General features: G+C 52.1%; 1 protein-coding gene and 1 long non-coding RNA gene across 4 annotated transcripts in view; one reads left to right on the forward strand and one right to left on the reverse strand.

Moving 5' to 3' along the window:
- Positions 1-8085: 8085 nt before the first annotated feature.
- Positions 8086-14539, reverse strand: part of BCAT2 (branched chain amino acid transaminase 2) — a 9617-nt gene continuing 3163 nt past the window's right edge. For 2 of the 3 annotated variants that reach the window (XM_029924818.1, XM_029924820.1), the window contains exons 2-11: positions 13896-13970; positions 13321-13524; positions 11749-11862; positions 11521-11640; positions 11253-11416; positions 10140-10282; positions 9898-9983; positions 9555-9695; positions 9402-9476; positions 8086-8517 (exon numbers count right to left, since the gene is read on the reverse strand). In XM_029924818.1, coding sequence (XP_029780678.1) covers positions 8479-8517; positions 9402-9476; positions 9555-9695; positions 9898-9983; positions 10140-10282; positions 11253-11416; positions 11521-11640; positions 11749-11862; positions 13321-13524; positions 13896-13970 — 1161 coding nt within the window. In that variant the 3' untranslated portion in view covers positions 8086-8478. The remainder of the gene's footprint in view (positions 8518-9401; positions 9477-9554; positions 9696-9897; positions 9984-10139; positions 10283-11252; positions 11417-11520; positions 11641-11748; positions 11863-13320; positions 13525-13895; positions 13971-14539) is intronic. The other variant, XM_029924819.1, reaches the window with a different exon arrangement.
- The window catches only part of LOC115280158, a 5269-nt gene continuing 4981 nt past the window's right edge, over positions 14252-14539 (forward strand). Inside the window, exon 1 of the long non-coding RNA XR_003903693.1 lies at positions 14252-14344. This is a non-coding gene — a long non-coding RNA (uncharacterized LOC115280158). The remainder of the gene's footprint in view (positions 14345-14539) is intronic.

Here is a 14539-nt window from a genome sequence, read left to right on the forward strand (position 1 = left end):
GTTCTCCAAGGAACCATCAATCCTTTTAGTAGAGAATGGGAAGCAAGACGTGGGGCCCAATGTGTGTATGCACATAAAACCCATATTTACTATATATCCGTATCTATACATATCTATCTATATACATGGACATATGTACTATATATATTTACTATATAGTATCTATATACTTATTTACTACACTATATATACATATCATATATACATATTAATGTATATATTATGTATCTATGTGTGTATATTACGTATTATACATCAATGTATACATAAAGCGTATACATAAGGTGTATATTAGATGTATGCATTGGTATATCTCCATCTATATGTATATGTATCAAAAGCCATGAACTCACAATGCTGTATCCCGTTCAAGGCCTCCCTAGTTTCTTCCCTTTTCATGTTTATACCCCCCCCCCACCTCTGGCAGGTGAGGACCCTGACATCGGATGGAAGGGAAAGGAACAAGGCCAGGCTTTGCTGCAGCTCCTCGCCTCCAGGCAGATTCCCTGAGGGACGCAGAATATAACCCTCCTACATTTCCCTCAAGGACTTCTTTTAAAGATTTTTTTAATGTTTTTTATTTATTTTGAGGGGAGGGGGAGGAGTCGAGAGGGAGACAGAATCCCAAGCAGGCTCTGTGCCATCAGCGCAGAACCCCATGCGGGGCCCGAACTCACAAATCCAGGCACCCAAGGACTTCTTTTTTTCAAAAAAATTTTTTTCAGTTTTTTATTTATTTTTGAGAGACCGAGAGAGACAGCACAAGCAAGGGAAGGTCAGAGAGAGAGGCAGACACAGAACCTGAAATAGGCTCCAGGCTCTGAGCTAGCTGTCAGCACAGAGCCTGACGTGGGGCTTGAACCCACGAACTGTGAGATCATGACCTGAGCCGAAGCCGGCCACTTAACCGACTGAGCCACCCAGGCACACGCCCAAGGACTTCTTTGAATGTTTTACAACTTACAGCTTTGCTCTTTTTAGTGTCACTTCTCTCCATAAAACACTTCCCAAGACACACTTTAGCAATTACCTTCCACGTATCTGGCTCACTGAACATCCGAAGGGTCTCAAGGTCAGAGTTTCGCTGGAGAGTAGTAAAGAGTCTTTTCTTAGCAGCAGCTGGCCCCTTAAGTTCCAGAAAGCCTTGCTTCTAAATTCCTCAGAGAAGGGCGCCTGGATGGCTCAGGGGGTTAAGCGTCCAGCTTCTGCTCAGGTCATGATCTCACGGTTCGTGGGTTCAAGCCCCACATGGGGCTCTGTGCTAACAGCTAACTCAGAGCCTGGAGCTTGTCTTCAGATTCTGTATCTCCCTCTCTCTCTCTGACACTCCCTTGTTTGTGCTTTCTCTGTCTCTCAAAAAGAAATTTTAAAAATAAACGTTATACCTAAGCCCCGCTAACTGAAAAGTATATAATCCTCACAATTCTGGTGCAGCCCTTTCTGCCCACGGGTCCTATAATAAAAACACCTTTTTTCACCAAAATGTCTCAAGAACTATTTCGTTTCTGTTTCTTTTTTTCTTTTAATGTTTTATTTATGTTTGATACAGAGAGAGACAGAGCATGAGAGGGGGAGGGTCAGAGAGAGAAGGAGACACAGAACTGGAAGCAGGCTCCAAGCTCTGAGCTAGCGGTCAGCACAGAGCCCGACGCGGGGCTCGAACCCACGAACGTGAGATCTGACCTGAGCCGAAGTCAGATGCTTAACCGACTGAGCCACCCAGGCGCCCCTGTTTCTTTTTTTTTTTTTAATCTATTAGCTATTTTATTTTTTAAATCTCGGTGTAAGGGGGCACCTGGGTGGTTCTGTTGATTAAGCGTCAGACTCTTGATCTCTGCTCAGGTCATGATCTCACAGTTTGTGAGATGGAGCCCCCCGTGGGGCTCTGCACTGAAAACTGGGAACCTGCTTGAGATTCTCTCTCCCTCACTCCCCACCCCTCCCCCACTCAAGCTTTCTCTCTCAAATAAACTTGATCTTAGCCAAAAGGCCAAGAAGCGATGTCTCTCCCTCAAATAAATAAACATTAAATTTTTTTTTAATTTAAGTGATCTCTGCACCCAACATGGGGCTTGAACTGGACCCAAGATCAAGAGTCACATGCTCTACCGACAGCCAGCGAAATGCTCCTGGAAAATTCTTCCCTGACTGTTCCCTCCTGGCCCCACATCGTGTCTGCTATTTTCCTTAATAGGTTTCTTTGGTCGATTCCCTGTATGTTACCCATTCCCCCCTCTCCCTCCACCCAAAGCCCCTGCACCTCCCTTGGGCTTCTGCTCACCCAGCCAGTCCGGCACCCCCTCCCAGCACACACACCCTGCATGGCCCCCACTGTGCCCGAGCCCTCCCCACCCCACTCCACTCTGGGCGGGTGTTGCCCCCCAAGCTGGCCTCCCCCACCCCCCCTCCACCCAAGGGCCTTAGGACTATTTGTTCAAAAAGAAACAAAAGAAGAGAGAATAATGTCTGATCCTGTTCCCCCATTTGAATGAATCAGTGTTTTCTTTTCTGGCTTCTGGATTATGAGTCACAGTTTAAAGGCTTACTTTCCAGTGTTGACTTCTCATTCTTTCATGGTTTTGTATTTTACACTGAAATCTTGGACTATTTGGAGCCTATTCAGCACATTATTTTTTTCCACTCCTTCCTTCTATTGGACTGATGGGAGTTTTTTTACTGTATTATTTTTTCACATTTCTTTTGAAATCAAAGTTATGTATGCACACAGTAGTCACAAAGTGCTACTGGTCACTTCAAATTTCCACCTTCGGGATGCCTGGCTGGCTCAGTGGGTTAAGCATCTGACTTTGGCTCAGGCCATGACCTCATGGTTTGTGGGCACAGAATCCCATATTGGGCTCTGTGCTGACAGCTCAGAGCCTGCAGCCTGCTTTGGATTCTGTGTCTCCCTCTCTCTGCCCCTTTCCTGCTTGTGCTCTCTCTCTCTCTCTCAAAAATAAGCAAACATTAAGAAATTTTAAATACATAAATAATTAAATTATATACATAAAAAATTAAATACATAAATAATTCTTTTATTAAAGAAATTAAAATGCCAAATGTTGACCAGCAACCAAAATCCTCATACACAGCTACAGGATGTGAATTTGTATTTCTCTTTAAATATTACAACATTTTTAAAAGATTATATATATATAGTTTTAAAATATTATTTTTTTAATGTTTATTTTTGAGAGAGACAGAGCATGCACCGAAATCAGGCAGGACACTTAACATATGGGACCCCCTAAAGATTATATTTCTGTCATTTCTACACCCAAAGTGAGGCTCGAACCCATAATCCCAAGATCAAGGATCACATGCTCCATGTTCCTCGACTGAGCCAGCCAGGAGCCCCTTGGGGGTGTGGATTAATACCACCAGTGTAGAAGGGAAGGTCAGAAAGCCCCAAATTAGGACTGTACCCTGAAATTTTGGGATTTATAATAAAAAAGTGTACATTTGGTCTGCATTCTGTTTCTGGCAGGTTCCTAAACCCTTACAATTTCTGACGTCTGATCTCGGAAGCAAAGCAGGGTCGGGCATGGTTAGTACTTGGATGGGAAGTTCAAGGTCTCTTGATATTCCTACCAAACCCCTTTCAACCACGTTTGCCTTTATATGGTGACTTTGGAAAGCACGGAAGAGCAGGCGCTCACTGGTTGCCAGGGAGACGATCCCAGTGGCCCACGGTTAGAACTTCCAGGGGCAGGGCTTGTTGGGCCGAACCCCTATCTTGCAGGATCTGGGGCTTTCTCCAGACAAATAGCGTCAGGCATTGAGTTAAACTATAGGACGCCCAGCTGGTGTTGGAGAATTGCTTGGTGGTGTTGGAAAACCCATCGATCTGGTGTCAGGATCATGGACGCAGACGTTCATTACCAGTGGAATGGGTAGTCAATTGAGGTACATTCGATGAGCAAACTATAATCACGCAAAACAGCGTGGAAAAAAAATATCTCACAAAACGGCGTCCATCCTCTCCTCCCTCGATCTGTTCCCCACATGGCCGCCAGGGGGCGCCTGTTCCCACTTACGGGTGATTGTGTTCCTTTTCTGCCTGGAACTCTTCCTTGGCTCCGGGCTCATTCCTAGAAAAGCCTAAGTGACCACAAGGCTTTGAAGTCCCTGGCCCCTTCCTTCTCCACCCTCGCGCACCTTGGCTCACTCACTCAATCCTGGCCACACCTGCCTTACCGTGCCGGGAACGCTTAGGGCATCTGCTGGCCTCGGGGCCATTGTACGGGCTGTTCTTTCTGCTGGGAACGCGCTTCCCCCAGAAACCCACCTGGCTCACCAATGACGCTTCCTATAGGGAATTAAATGATATTAGGGGATCGTTGTGAGCAACGATGGTGCCGTGGCAAAGTGATTTATAGTAGGAAAAAAATGTCCTCCGTGTTGGAAGACACAGACCGAAGGGCGGAGTGGGGAAGATGCCTTGAATGGATCCTAAATGGTTCAGTAAATTCAGAAATATTAAACAAAAGAGGCAACTGAGGCAAAACGTGGCAAATTGCTGAACACCAGTGGTGGGCATAGAGTGCGAACTTACGATTCTTTCTATTTTTCTGTACATTCCTCATTTTCATAATAAAAAGGATTTCTAGGGGCGCCTGGGTGGCTCAGTCGGTTGAGCGTGCAGCTTCGGCTCAGACCGTGATCTCCTGGTTGTGAGTTCGAGCCTCACGTCAGGCTCAGAGCCTGGAGCCTGCTTCAGATTCTGTGTCGCCCTGTCTCTGCGCCCCTCCCTCGCTCATGCTCTCGCTCTCGCTCTCTCTCTCTCGCTCTCTCTCTCTCTCTCTCAAAAATAAATAAACATTAAAATTAAAAAAATAAAAAGGTTTTCTAAGTGCCACCTTCTCGGGTATATTTAAAATTATACTTTTTAGAGAGCCTGGGTGGCTCAGTCCCTTAAGCGACTGACTTTTTTTTTTTTTATGCTTTAAGACTATTATTTTAACATAATCGTGTGGCTTTGAGTTTTCTATCTTTCATTTTATTTTCTGTTCACTTTCTCCTAGTTAATTCTTGCTGCTTTCATGGAGGTTTATGAAAATTTTGTAGTATTCTAACTTCTATATTGTGATTTTTAATAGATTTCATAGTTTTTAAGTGTTACTCTAGGGTTTACAAAATACACGACTGACTCTTGATTTCGGCTCAAGGTCACGGTCTCATAGTTGTGGGAATGAGTCCCGCGTGGAGCTCATGCTAACAGCGCAGAGCCTGCTTGGGATGCTCTCTCTCCCTCTCTCGCTCTGTCCCTCCTCCGCTCACTCTCTCTCTCTCAAAATAAATAAATTAAGGGGTGCTCGGCTGGCTCAGGTCTGACTTTGGCTCAGGTCATGATCTCACGGTTTGTGAGTTCAAGTCCTGTCGACCAGGTTCTGTGCTGACTGCTCTGAACCTGGAGCCTGCTTCGGATTCTGTGTCTCCCTCTCTCTGCCCCTCCCCTGCTCGCGCTGTCTCTCTCTGTCTCTCAAAACTAAATAAAAAACGTAAAAAATTTAAAAAATATTATACATACTTATAGATATACTATACAATAGAAGTTATATAATTTGTAATATCGCTGTCGCCCGTGTGTTGTGTTGATGAGTCGCCCACCGCCCCCCCACTGGAATGTGATTGGCAGGAAGGCAGCTTTGTCTTCTTAACTCTGCTGGGTCTCCCGTCCCAGCCGGGGGCCTGCCGCACAGTAGGAAATTTTGCAACATTGATTAATTCCTCCTCCGGTTCCTGAGCAGGCCTAAAGATCCTTCTGGAAATTAAAAAAAAAAAGTCCTTATGGGCACCTGGGAAATGTGACGTCACCACCTGTCACATTTCCATGGCTGGAGCCCCTGTTGAGCCTCCCAAGGCCGGCCCCGGGCCTGTGTGCCAGGCGCAAGGATCCTATTTAATCCTTCCGCGCAAGCTAATGAGCAAGGTACTATTCTCATCCCCGTTTTATAGATGGGGAAACTAAGGCCCAGAAAGGGTGTCCCTTTGCCGAAATTCACACAGCTAGACAACAGAAGAGCTAGGATTTTATTTATTTTATTTTTTTGAGAGAAATATTGTATTGTTGTTTTGTAAGGTCTATTTTTGAGAGAGAGAGAGCATGCAAGCAGGGGAGGGGCAGAGAGAGAGGGGGACAGAGGATCCTGAGCGGGCTTATGAGGACAACAGAGACCTGGGTGCAGGGCTCAACGTCAGAACCCAGACAAGGACCTGAGCCAAAGCCAGACCCGCAAAAGAGTGAACCACGCCGGCGCCCCAGGGCATAACTAATTATATGATAACATATTCCTCTCTTTATCCTAATTGTGACTTTCAAACAGTGAGTTTAAAGCTGAAGCCTCACTTTCCTTTCCTCAGGAGGGCCTCCGGCTTTGTTTATCTCCTAACAATGGCTGTGTACCCTTTCCTTTCCCTTAAGATTCAAATCCAGGATAAATACCTGGCCTGGGTATGGACCCAGTTTCTGGCCGCAATCCCCAGTGGAGTCAGGAATTCTCCTTGGATGTAATCAGTTCTGGCCATCGGAAGAGACAAAGAAGCAAAGAATCTTTTGGCTGCAAGTTACAAAACAAAAAAAAAAGCTCCCACAAAATGCACCGAAATGCAAATAACAAAGGAGCTGACAAAAGTGGTTTAAACCGGCTTTTGTTTAATTTTAATTTGTTATTTGATTTTATTTTTTTATTTTTTTAATTTTAATTTGTTTTTAAACAAAACAATCCAGAATTAGGTTTAAAGGTTGGAGGACCCAAGGTCTTTATGTTCTGCCTTCAGCATGTGGCCAAAGGCACTCTTGGACACAAAGTGGCTGCAGCCACTCCAAGCATCACACTTCCAGATAATCAGAGACAAAGGGAGAGAAGACAAGAAGAGATTGTCCTTCTGGATTCTTTTTTTTTTTAAGTTTGTTTATTTATTTTTGAGAGAGAGAAGCAGGGAGAGCAAGTGGGGGTCAGGGGCAGAGAGAGGGAGAGAGTGAATCCCAAGTAGGCTCTGCACTGTCAGCATGAGCCCGATGTGGGGCTTGAACTCACGAACCTTGAGATCATGACCTGAGCCAAAACCAAGACTTGGAGGCGACCCCCCCCCCGCCCCCCTTGCCCGGACTCTTTGATCAAGAGAAGAAAGACTTCCCAGAGGCCTCCAGGCAAATTTCTCCTTGCATCCTTGACCTTCTCCTGCGAAAGCATTGACAAAGGGGGGTGAGAGGGTCCGGCAATGTTTATCAACAAATCACAGTTTTATTCCAAAGCTGATGGCTGCGGGACTGGCCACAGGCCTTGTCTGCTCAGTAGCCCCCCACGTGTCTCCCTCTAGCAAAGAAGGTCAGAGATAAAGCGACAAAGGCCAAGGTCACACGCCCAGCAGATAACACCTTTGAATCCAGCTCTGCAACCAGATGGATACGCCTGGTCCGAACGTCTGGCTCTGTCTACACTGAACACATAACCATGATTAAAGTACATGTGAAACAGCCAAGATTTGCAGATGAGGCGTGACACACGGAAGTAATGGTGACTATGTGTTCTAGACTTCTGATGTTCCGCCCCGTCCAAGGGTAGAGTATCTTGCCTCGCTCCACACCCACCAGGGCCCACTCTCTGCGGCACTAGCCATGGGTGCTGGGAAGCCCTCGGGAGAGAGCGAGCAGGGGCAGCTCTGGGTATATGAAAACCCTCTGGGAGTCAAACTGGATGCCAGAGGGCCGGGCGAGGGCAAGGGTCCAGGCAGAAGGGAGCTGCACAGGAAACCCACAGTGCTGAATTGGGGACAGGAGGACAGGGCTTGAGTCTGATGAGCTTTGGCGGGGGACGGGGTACAGTGCCCAGGGCTCTGGCCTAGTGACTAGAGGTGTGGTGGGACTGCCCCAAAGATAAGGAAGTAGAGGCAGCAGGAGTTCGTGGGCCAAGAGGCTGAACTCAGTTTATGATGAGGTGGAAAAATCTTCCACGTCAGAGAAAGGGCCAGAACACTGGGCGCTCTCAGATCGCTGGGTCTTTGAAAATGCAAAGGCCCAAGGGATTCCTGGCTGAAACCCTAGAGTCCCTGAGTTGCATCATTGGCGATGACAAGCTGATGTTTTGTTCTTTGGCATTTTATTTCAAAACTGCAGCAAGAGGAAAAAAAAAATCAACAGCAGCACCGGGAGATCCGGCCTGAGAACGGAGAGATGCGGAGTTGGGGGCCAAAGTGCATCCTAGACCCCACGAAACGGATCAGCGGGGAGTCCAGATCCCCGCCCCAAGGCCTGAGAGGCGGGGCTGGGGCCCAGACGCCTGGGCAGGGCCCTTATGGCTTTGGGAGTGTAGAGACCACGTGGGGGCGCCAGAGACCCAGGCGTCCCGGCTCCCCCTGGCCTTTTATATCATATTGCACTTCAGGTGAGTCACAGGTCGGGAGGTGAGGTTCCGGCGGGGACTGGATGCTAGGGGGTCAGTGGGTCCGAGGAGAGGTAGGGCAGCGTCTGTAGCGTCACACCGGGAGCATCCACTCGTGGGCTCCGGTTCCGTACTGCGGGACAACAGAGGCAGGCCGTGAGGGGAAAGCCGCACTGCAACTCCCAGCAACCCCCGGGGCGTCCCACGCTAAATGGTCGCGGAGTTGCGCCCCCACGACCTCATGGGAAGTGTAGTCCACTTCCCGGAAGACTGCCTACGACTATAGGGAAAGGGGGATCCTAGCTGAGATGGCACAGAGGGGCTCAAGGGCGATGTGGTTCTGCGAAGAGTTACAGTCAGGCCCCTCCGCCGAAGGCTCTAGGGGAAAAAAATCCTTTTCAGTAGAGAAGGCCCAGATGGTCAAAAGACGTGTAGTTCTAGGTCCCGCTGCACAGGACTTTACAGAGAAGCTCACAGGGAATGTAGTTCTAGGTCGAGTGCCAGGAAACGGGCCTAGAGGTTCTCAGGAAAGCTATCTTGGCTGAGATGAAATGGAAACACCTCCAGGGGCTTAGGAGAGGCGATATTCCTGGGCCACTGTGGGGGCTCAGGTCCAGAAGCACTTGTAGGAGATTCCTCAGGCCAAAGGGAGAGCCCGGGACTCCAGAGCCTCCACGCCGGGAGGGTTTCAGGGCCAAAAGCTGTCAGGAAGTCCCAGAGGCTCACGGGAAGGGAGTCCCCCCACGGGAAGGACGCTCTGGAGCCACAAGGAAGGCAAGTTCTCAAGCGAGGGTTCTAGGGGCTCCCAGGAAAGGGTCATTTCGCACCAAGGAGTGTTCTAGGCCACAGAGGCTCAAGGAAAAGGCGAATGTGTGGGGCCCAGAGGCCATGGCAAGGGCCATTATTGGCTCTTGGGACTGAGGGAGGCGGGGAGGAGGGCGCCCAGTCCAGAAGCTCGTGGGATGTGACCTTCCCTGGAACGCCCACCCAGCCCATTTCCCAGCGGGTGCCCTTCACCTGGATCGCCCTCAGCTCCTTCAGGAAGCGGTGGATAAGCTCAGGCCCATTTTCCATGGTGGGAATGTGTAAGTGCTGGCGAAGAAAGTGCCGTGAAGGCCGGGCGGCACGCCGCCTGCTTCCCTCCCATCTCCGATGGCAGCCCCACCTCACCTTGCCTTGGTACACAATTTGGTGTACCGGGCAGACCTGGCAAGCAGTGCCCGAGCCAAAGACTTCCCGGACGCGACCCTCTTCCAGCGCCTGCAGCAGCTCCTTCATGGTGATCTTCCGCTCTACGACCCGGAACTCACCCTGCCCAGTCGCCCGCGTGAGCCCGACCTCTCCCTCCACAAGACGGGGAGAAAGACACCCAAGGAGACGACACCCAGAGAGAAGGAGCGCATGCTAGTGTACCACAGCACCGCCCCCTCCCCGCCAGCCCCCTCAAAGTACTGGCCCCCAGCACATCAGTTAGCCCATCATTCCCGCCCCCCGGGAGACACCGAGCCCTCACCCAGGTCCTGGCCAGGTCCAGCAGACTCTGTCTGACCACTCCGGGCAGGATGATACCGTCCAGCGAGGGGGTCACCAGTTCCAGCACTGGGTCAAGCATAAGGGGGGGGTGTCACCTCACACCCTGCCATCCCCCTTGGGAGCCACCCAAACCCACCCCCAACCCCCCAGATCTGCGGTCTGCTAGGAGTTAGGACACGCCCACTTCTGCCGGGGCCTGTGTGGGGTCAGGGGAGGGCTCACCCCCATCCTCGTAGGTCCAGTAGATAAAGATGTTCATGGTGCCCACCTCGGTGAGCTGGTGGTCAGGCCCGTACAGCCAGAGGACCTGTTCGCAGCCCCTCTTTCTGGCCTCCTCCTGCACCATCACGGTGGGCCCGTAATTCCTGGGAGAGGGTGTCATGGTTACTCAGGGAGCCGTGTCCCTCCGCAGATCTGGTTGAGGGGTCACCACCTCCCCGGGGAACTGTTACAACGGCCCCCAGCCCCTCCCATCGCAGGGGCTCCCGGCAGCCTGCGAGGCCCTGGAGGGCAAGGCCCGGCCCTGATTCACTGTCGGTGTCCCCACTTCACCCAGCACAGGGCCCGGCCCTCAGGAGACCTCAGGAGGTTGAAGGGACCTGATTGACACTCCCAGCTGGGGGCCACATTCGCTATCCCAACCCACCTGTACCCCACCTGCTGCTGGGATCACCCCATGGGAGACCCTCCCCGCCTTGGTGAGCCAAGGCGCCTGGCCAGACAGACTGACACAGAAAGCTCGCACAAGGGGGGACATTCACCGGAGGCCCCAGGGGACTAAGAGCTGCCCATGGGGGTGGGGAGGTGGGGCGCTGGCTGAGCCTGGGCGTTCTGGGAGCCTATGTGCGGGAGAGACCCATGAGCTAAGTGTAAAACTTCATTTCTGGAGGCTTCCCAGAGGGACCATCCTGGTTTCTCCACTTGGCTTTCACCCAAACCCTTCCTAATTTTTTTTTAATATTATTTTTGAGAGAGAGAGAGAGAGAGAAGGAGAGAGAGAGCACGACTGGGGATAAAGGCAAGAGAGAAGGAGACAGAATCCAAAGCAGGCTCCAGGCTCCAAACTGTCAGCCCAGAGCCTGAAGCAGGGTTCGACCTCAGGGACCATGAGATCATGACCTGAGCCAAAGTCGGACATTGAACCGATTGAGCCACCCAGACACCCCACCCCTTCCTAATCCTGAGCCGATTTGTCCAAAACACTTAGCACACACCCTGTCCCCTAAAGCCCCAGCTGCCCCAGGTACGTGAAATGACAGGGGGAGCACAGTGGGCAGCCGGTGACTCTGACATCCAGCGTGCAGGACATGTGGGGCTGGGGGAGGAACCACTTACCCCCCGACCTTGTAGTCACCGACCCCACCCACCCAGGCTCGGATGAAGGTCGGGTCGGCTAGGAGGGAGACAGGGTCCACGGCATCTCCGGGGAAGTATGCGCTCACAGGGCAGAGGATGACAAACAGGAGCGCTCGCGAAGATCGGGTGACACCCAGCGAGGGCTGTAATGGGCAGAAGGGGGCATCAGGGACCCAGGAGTCCAGTCCTCCGGCAGACCCCACCCACTTCCGCCCCACCTCGACCCCCACGCCGGAGTCAGGCCCACCTCGTTTCCAATGATCACAGGCCGCACATAGAGGCTCGCGTTGGCGTCATTGGGAACCCAGTCTTTGTCCACTTCCACCAGCCGGCGGATACACTCCAGCAACTCGACCTTGTCAAAACTCTGGGCAGGATTGCCACGAGTCAGGGCACCGCCATCCTCCCCACCCCCCTAGTCCCTCACCCCCCCTCCCGCCCCCTGGCTGCCGGCCGGCCAGCCGGGGCCCCTCACCGGCAGGCAAAGGCGCAAGGCTGAGCGCAGCATCCGGTCCATGTTGAGCCAGGGTCTGAAGAGGCGCACCTGCTGGTCGCTGCCTTTGAACGCCTTCATGCCCTCAAAGAGCTGCTGGGACAGGTGGGTAGGCGACTCAGCTCAGAGACCACCTCAGAGAGCCGAGAGAGACATCCAGAGACACCAAGACAGAGCCAGAGACACACGGACACAGACCCGGACGCAGAGAGGAGCCGGGGAGAGATTAACACACGGAGCACACAGGAAGCAGAGAAGAGACAGGCAGTAACAGGCAGAGAGACCCGGGGATGGGGAGGGGTACAGAGACCACACCCTACTGAAAGCCCTTCGTGTTTCTGGTACGATTTCTCGGGAACAATTTCGTGGAAGTTCTGTTATTAAAGAATCCTTGTGTTTGAGAAGCTCTGGATGAAAGAATACAACTTCCAAGATTTGCTTCAAAAATCTTACAGGAAGGGAGCCGAAGATGGGAATTAATCTTATCACATTCTGTTTAAATTTAATTACTAATTAAAACTTAACGCATTGGGGCACCTGGGTGACTCAGTCGGTTGCGCGTCCGGCTTCGGCTCAGGTCATGATCTCACCGTTCATGGGTTCAAGCCCCACGTCAGGCTCTGTGCTGACAGCTAGCTCAGAGCCTGGAGCCTGTTTCAGATTTTCTGTCTCCCTCTCTCTCTGACCCTCCCCTCCTCATGCTGTCTCTGTCTCTCAAAAATAAATAATAAACATTAAAAAAATAAAAAAAGTTATAGGGCCCTCACCAAGTCCTGTAAAGCCAGCCTTCTGCTGAGTGCCCACAGGGGGACAGCCCCATGGTCACCTGGTCACCTGGTCGAACCTCTGGGCGCTACGCTCGGCCTTCCTTTCCCTGCTCCTGTCCGTCCCACCAGTCCCTCGTGTTCCTGAATATCTGTCCCTTCCCCTGGCTCCAGCCCCCGCTCCGGCCTCCATATCTACCTCTTCTCTTCTACATGGACCTGGCCTCCAGCTCATCTTGCTGACACGACCTGAGGGGTCTCACTATACCCGGGGCTGACCCTGCATCACGCCTGCTCAGAGCCTTCATGGCTCCCAAGGCCCACAACAAGGTGCCGGCCCCACAGCTCCTCTGTGGCCCTTACGGCACCCTCAGCCTCCTCTGCCACCCTCCAGTCCCCAAATCCCCCCAGGACACCAGGCTCTCCTTCATACTGTGTCTTTGAACTACCTGTTCCGTCTCCTGCTAACCCCCTCTAGGCTTCCCTCTGCCAGAAGAGACCCTACTTTCTTTCAAGTTAGAGGTGGGATCGGTGCCTCTTCTGGTCCTCACAACATCTCAGCTGTCCCCTCCTGACCACGATCGCGCTGGGCCGTAAGCGCAACACGGGGCTTTCAAGGGAGAGAACTGGGTGTGCTCATCTCAGGGAACCTAGCATTACCCAGCATGGGATGCGAGGGACCTGAGACAGAAGGAACATGTGGAAAGCAAACCCAAGGCAGGGACCCGGCTAGAGACCCGGCAAGAGGGAAGACAGGCAGAAAGATGGGGACAGGGGTTGGCCGCCATGCCTGTAGCGAGTAGTGGAGGCCGGAGCAGGCTGGGTGCAGAATGAGGTTCTGGAAGGGCTGGATGCGGGGCTGGCCCCAGCCCTTCTCCTCGGTCCATTCCACCATCAGCATGTGGTCAGTGAAATTCTTCCCAAACACCAGGGGCTTGCTGGGGTCAGGCTTCTTATGAGGCTCCTGAGTCATTTCCAGCTGCAGGTCCGCAGCCTGAGAAGAGACAGGGCCCCCCCCCCCCCGACATCCTGAAATCTGGGTCCAACCTCAAATGGGAAAACTACAACCCCCATGAACCTCTGGGGCTAAGACCTAGAGAGAACTGACACCTGTGGCCCCAGAGGCTTCTGGGCATGTAGTATCCACTCTTTTGCACAGCCTTATGGAGGATTCTTAGGCTACCCCATTGCCAGCTACCTTCACCCTTGGACCCTGAACCCTTTTGGAGACACCCAAATGCAGCTGCCAGCCCCTCCCTCAAACCTAAGGGTCCTAGCCCCCAGTCCCCTCCTCCCTCAGACCCAGTAAGGAGTCCAGGCCCCAGCCACTCCATGAGATCCCAAAGTATATTCCCCTCCATTCACCTTGAAGTTGGATGAGGCATATCTTCTGGGGCCACACAGAAGCCATGAGGCAGGAAGGAGTTTTCGGGCCCAAATCTGGAGGTGGGGGGGGACAGAAGTAAGAAAGGTAGTGAGGTAGAGAGAGAGAAAGAGAGAGCCCGCTTTGCCACCTCCTGTACTCAGGAGGTCGCTCTGGCCTGCTCTGTCCCAGGCCCAGTGCATTCGAGACAGGGGATGTGGCCCTGGCCAAGTCTGCTCCTCTGTGGGATCAGCATACAGTGGGAGGCAATCCTGAAGGAGGCCAAGTCCCCTCCCGGCCCTCACGAGGGCCATCCCTAGAAAAAGCTGAATCAGCTCCTATCCCCTCCTTGCCAGGGCAAAGTTAAACAGAGGCACCTCCCACCCCTGAGAACTTTGGCCCCAGCCCTGAGATCAGCTCAGTCAGAAGACGACCGAGGGAAAGGGCACAGGTAAGTGGAGGCCTCTCTGGGGGACCCAAATCCTGATAAGAGTTAGAAAACTGAGGAACCTATAGGCATAATTTCCCAGAACCCGAGGCTGGGCCCCCAGCCCCCTCTCCCTTAGACCCAGAACTCCAGACCCCAGCCTCCTCTCCTTCAGACCCACGAGACTCAGTCCCCAGCCCCTCCTCCCTCAGACCCAGG

Source organism: Suricata suricatta, chromosome 16 (genome assembly GCF_006229205.1).
Source record: "Suricata suricatta isolate VVHF042 chromosome 16, meerkat_22Aug2017_6uvM2_HiC, whole genome shotgun sequence".
Lineage (NCBI taxonomy): Eukaryota > Metazoa > Chordata > Mammalia > Carnivora > Herpestidae > Suricata > Suricata suricatta.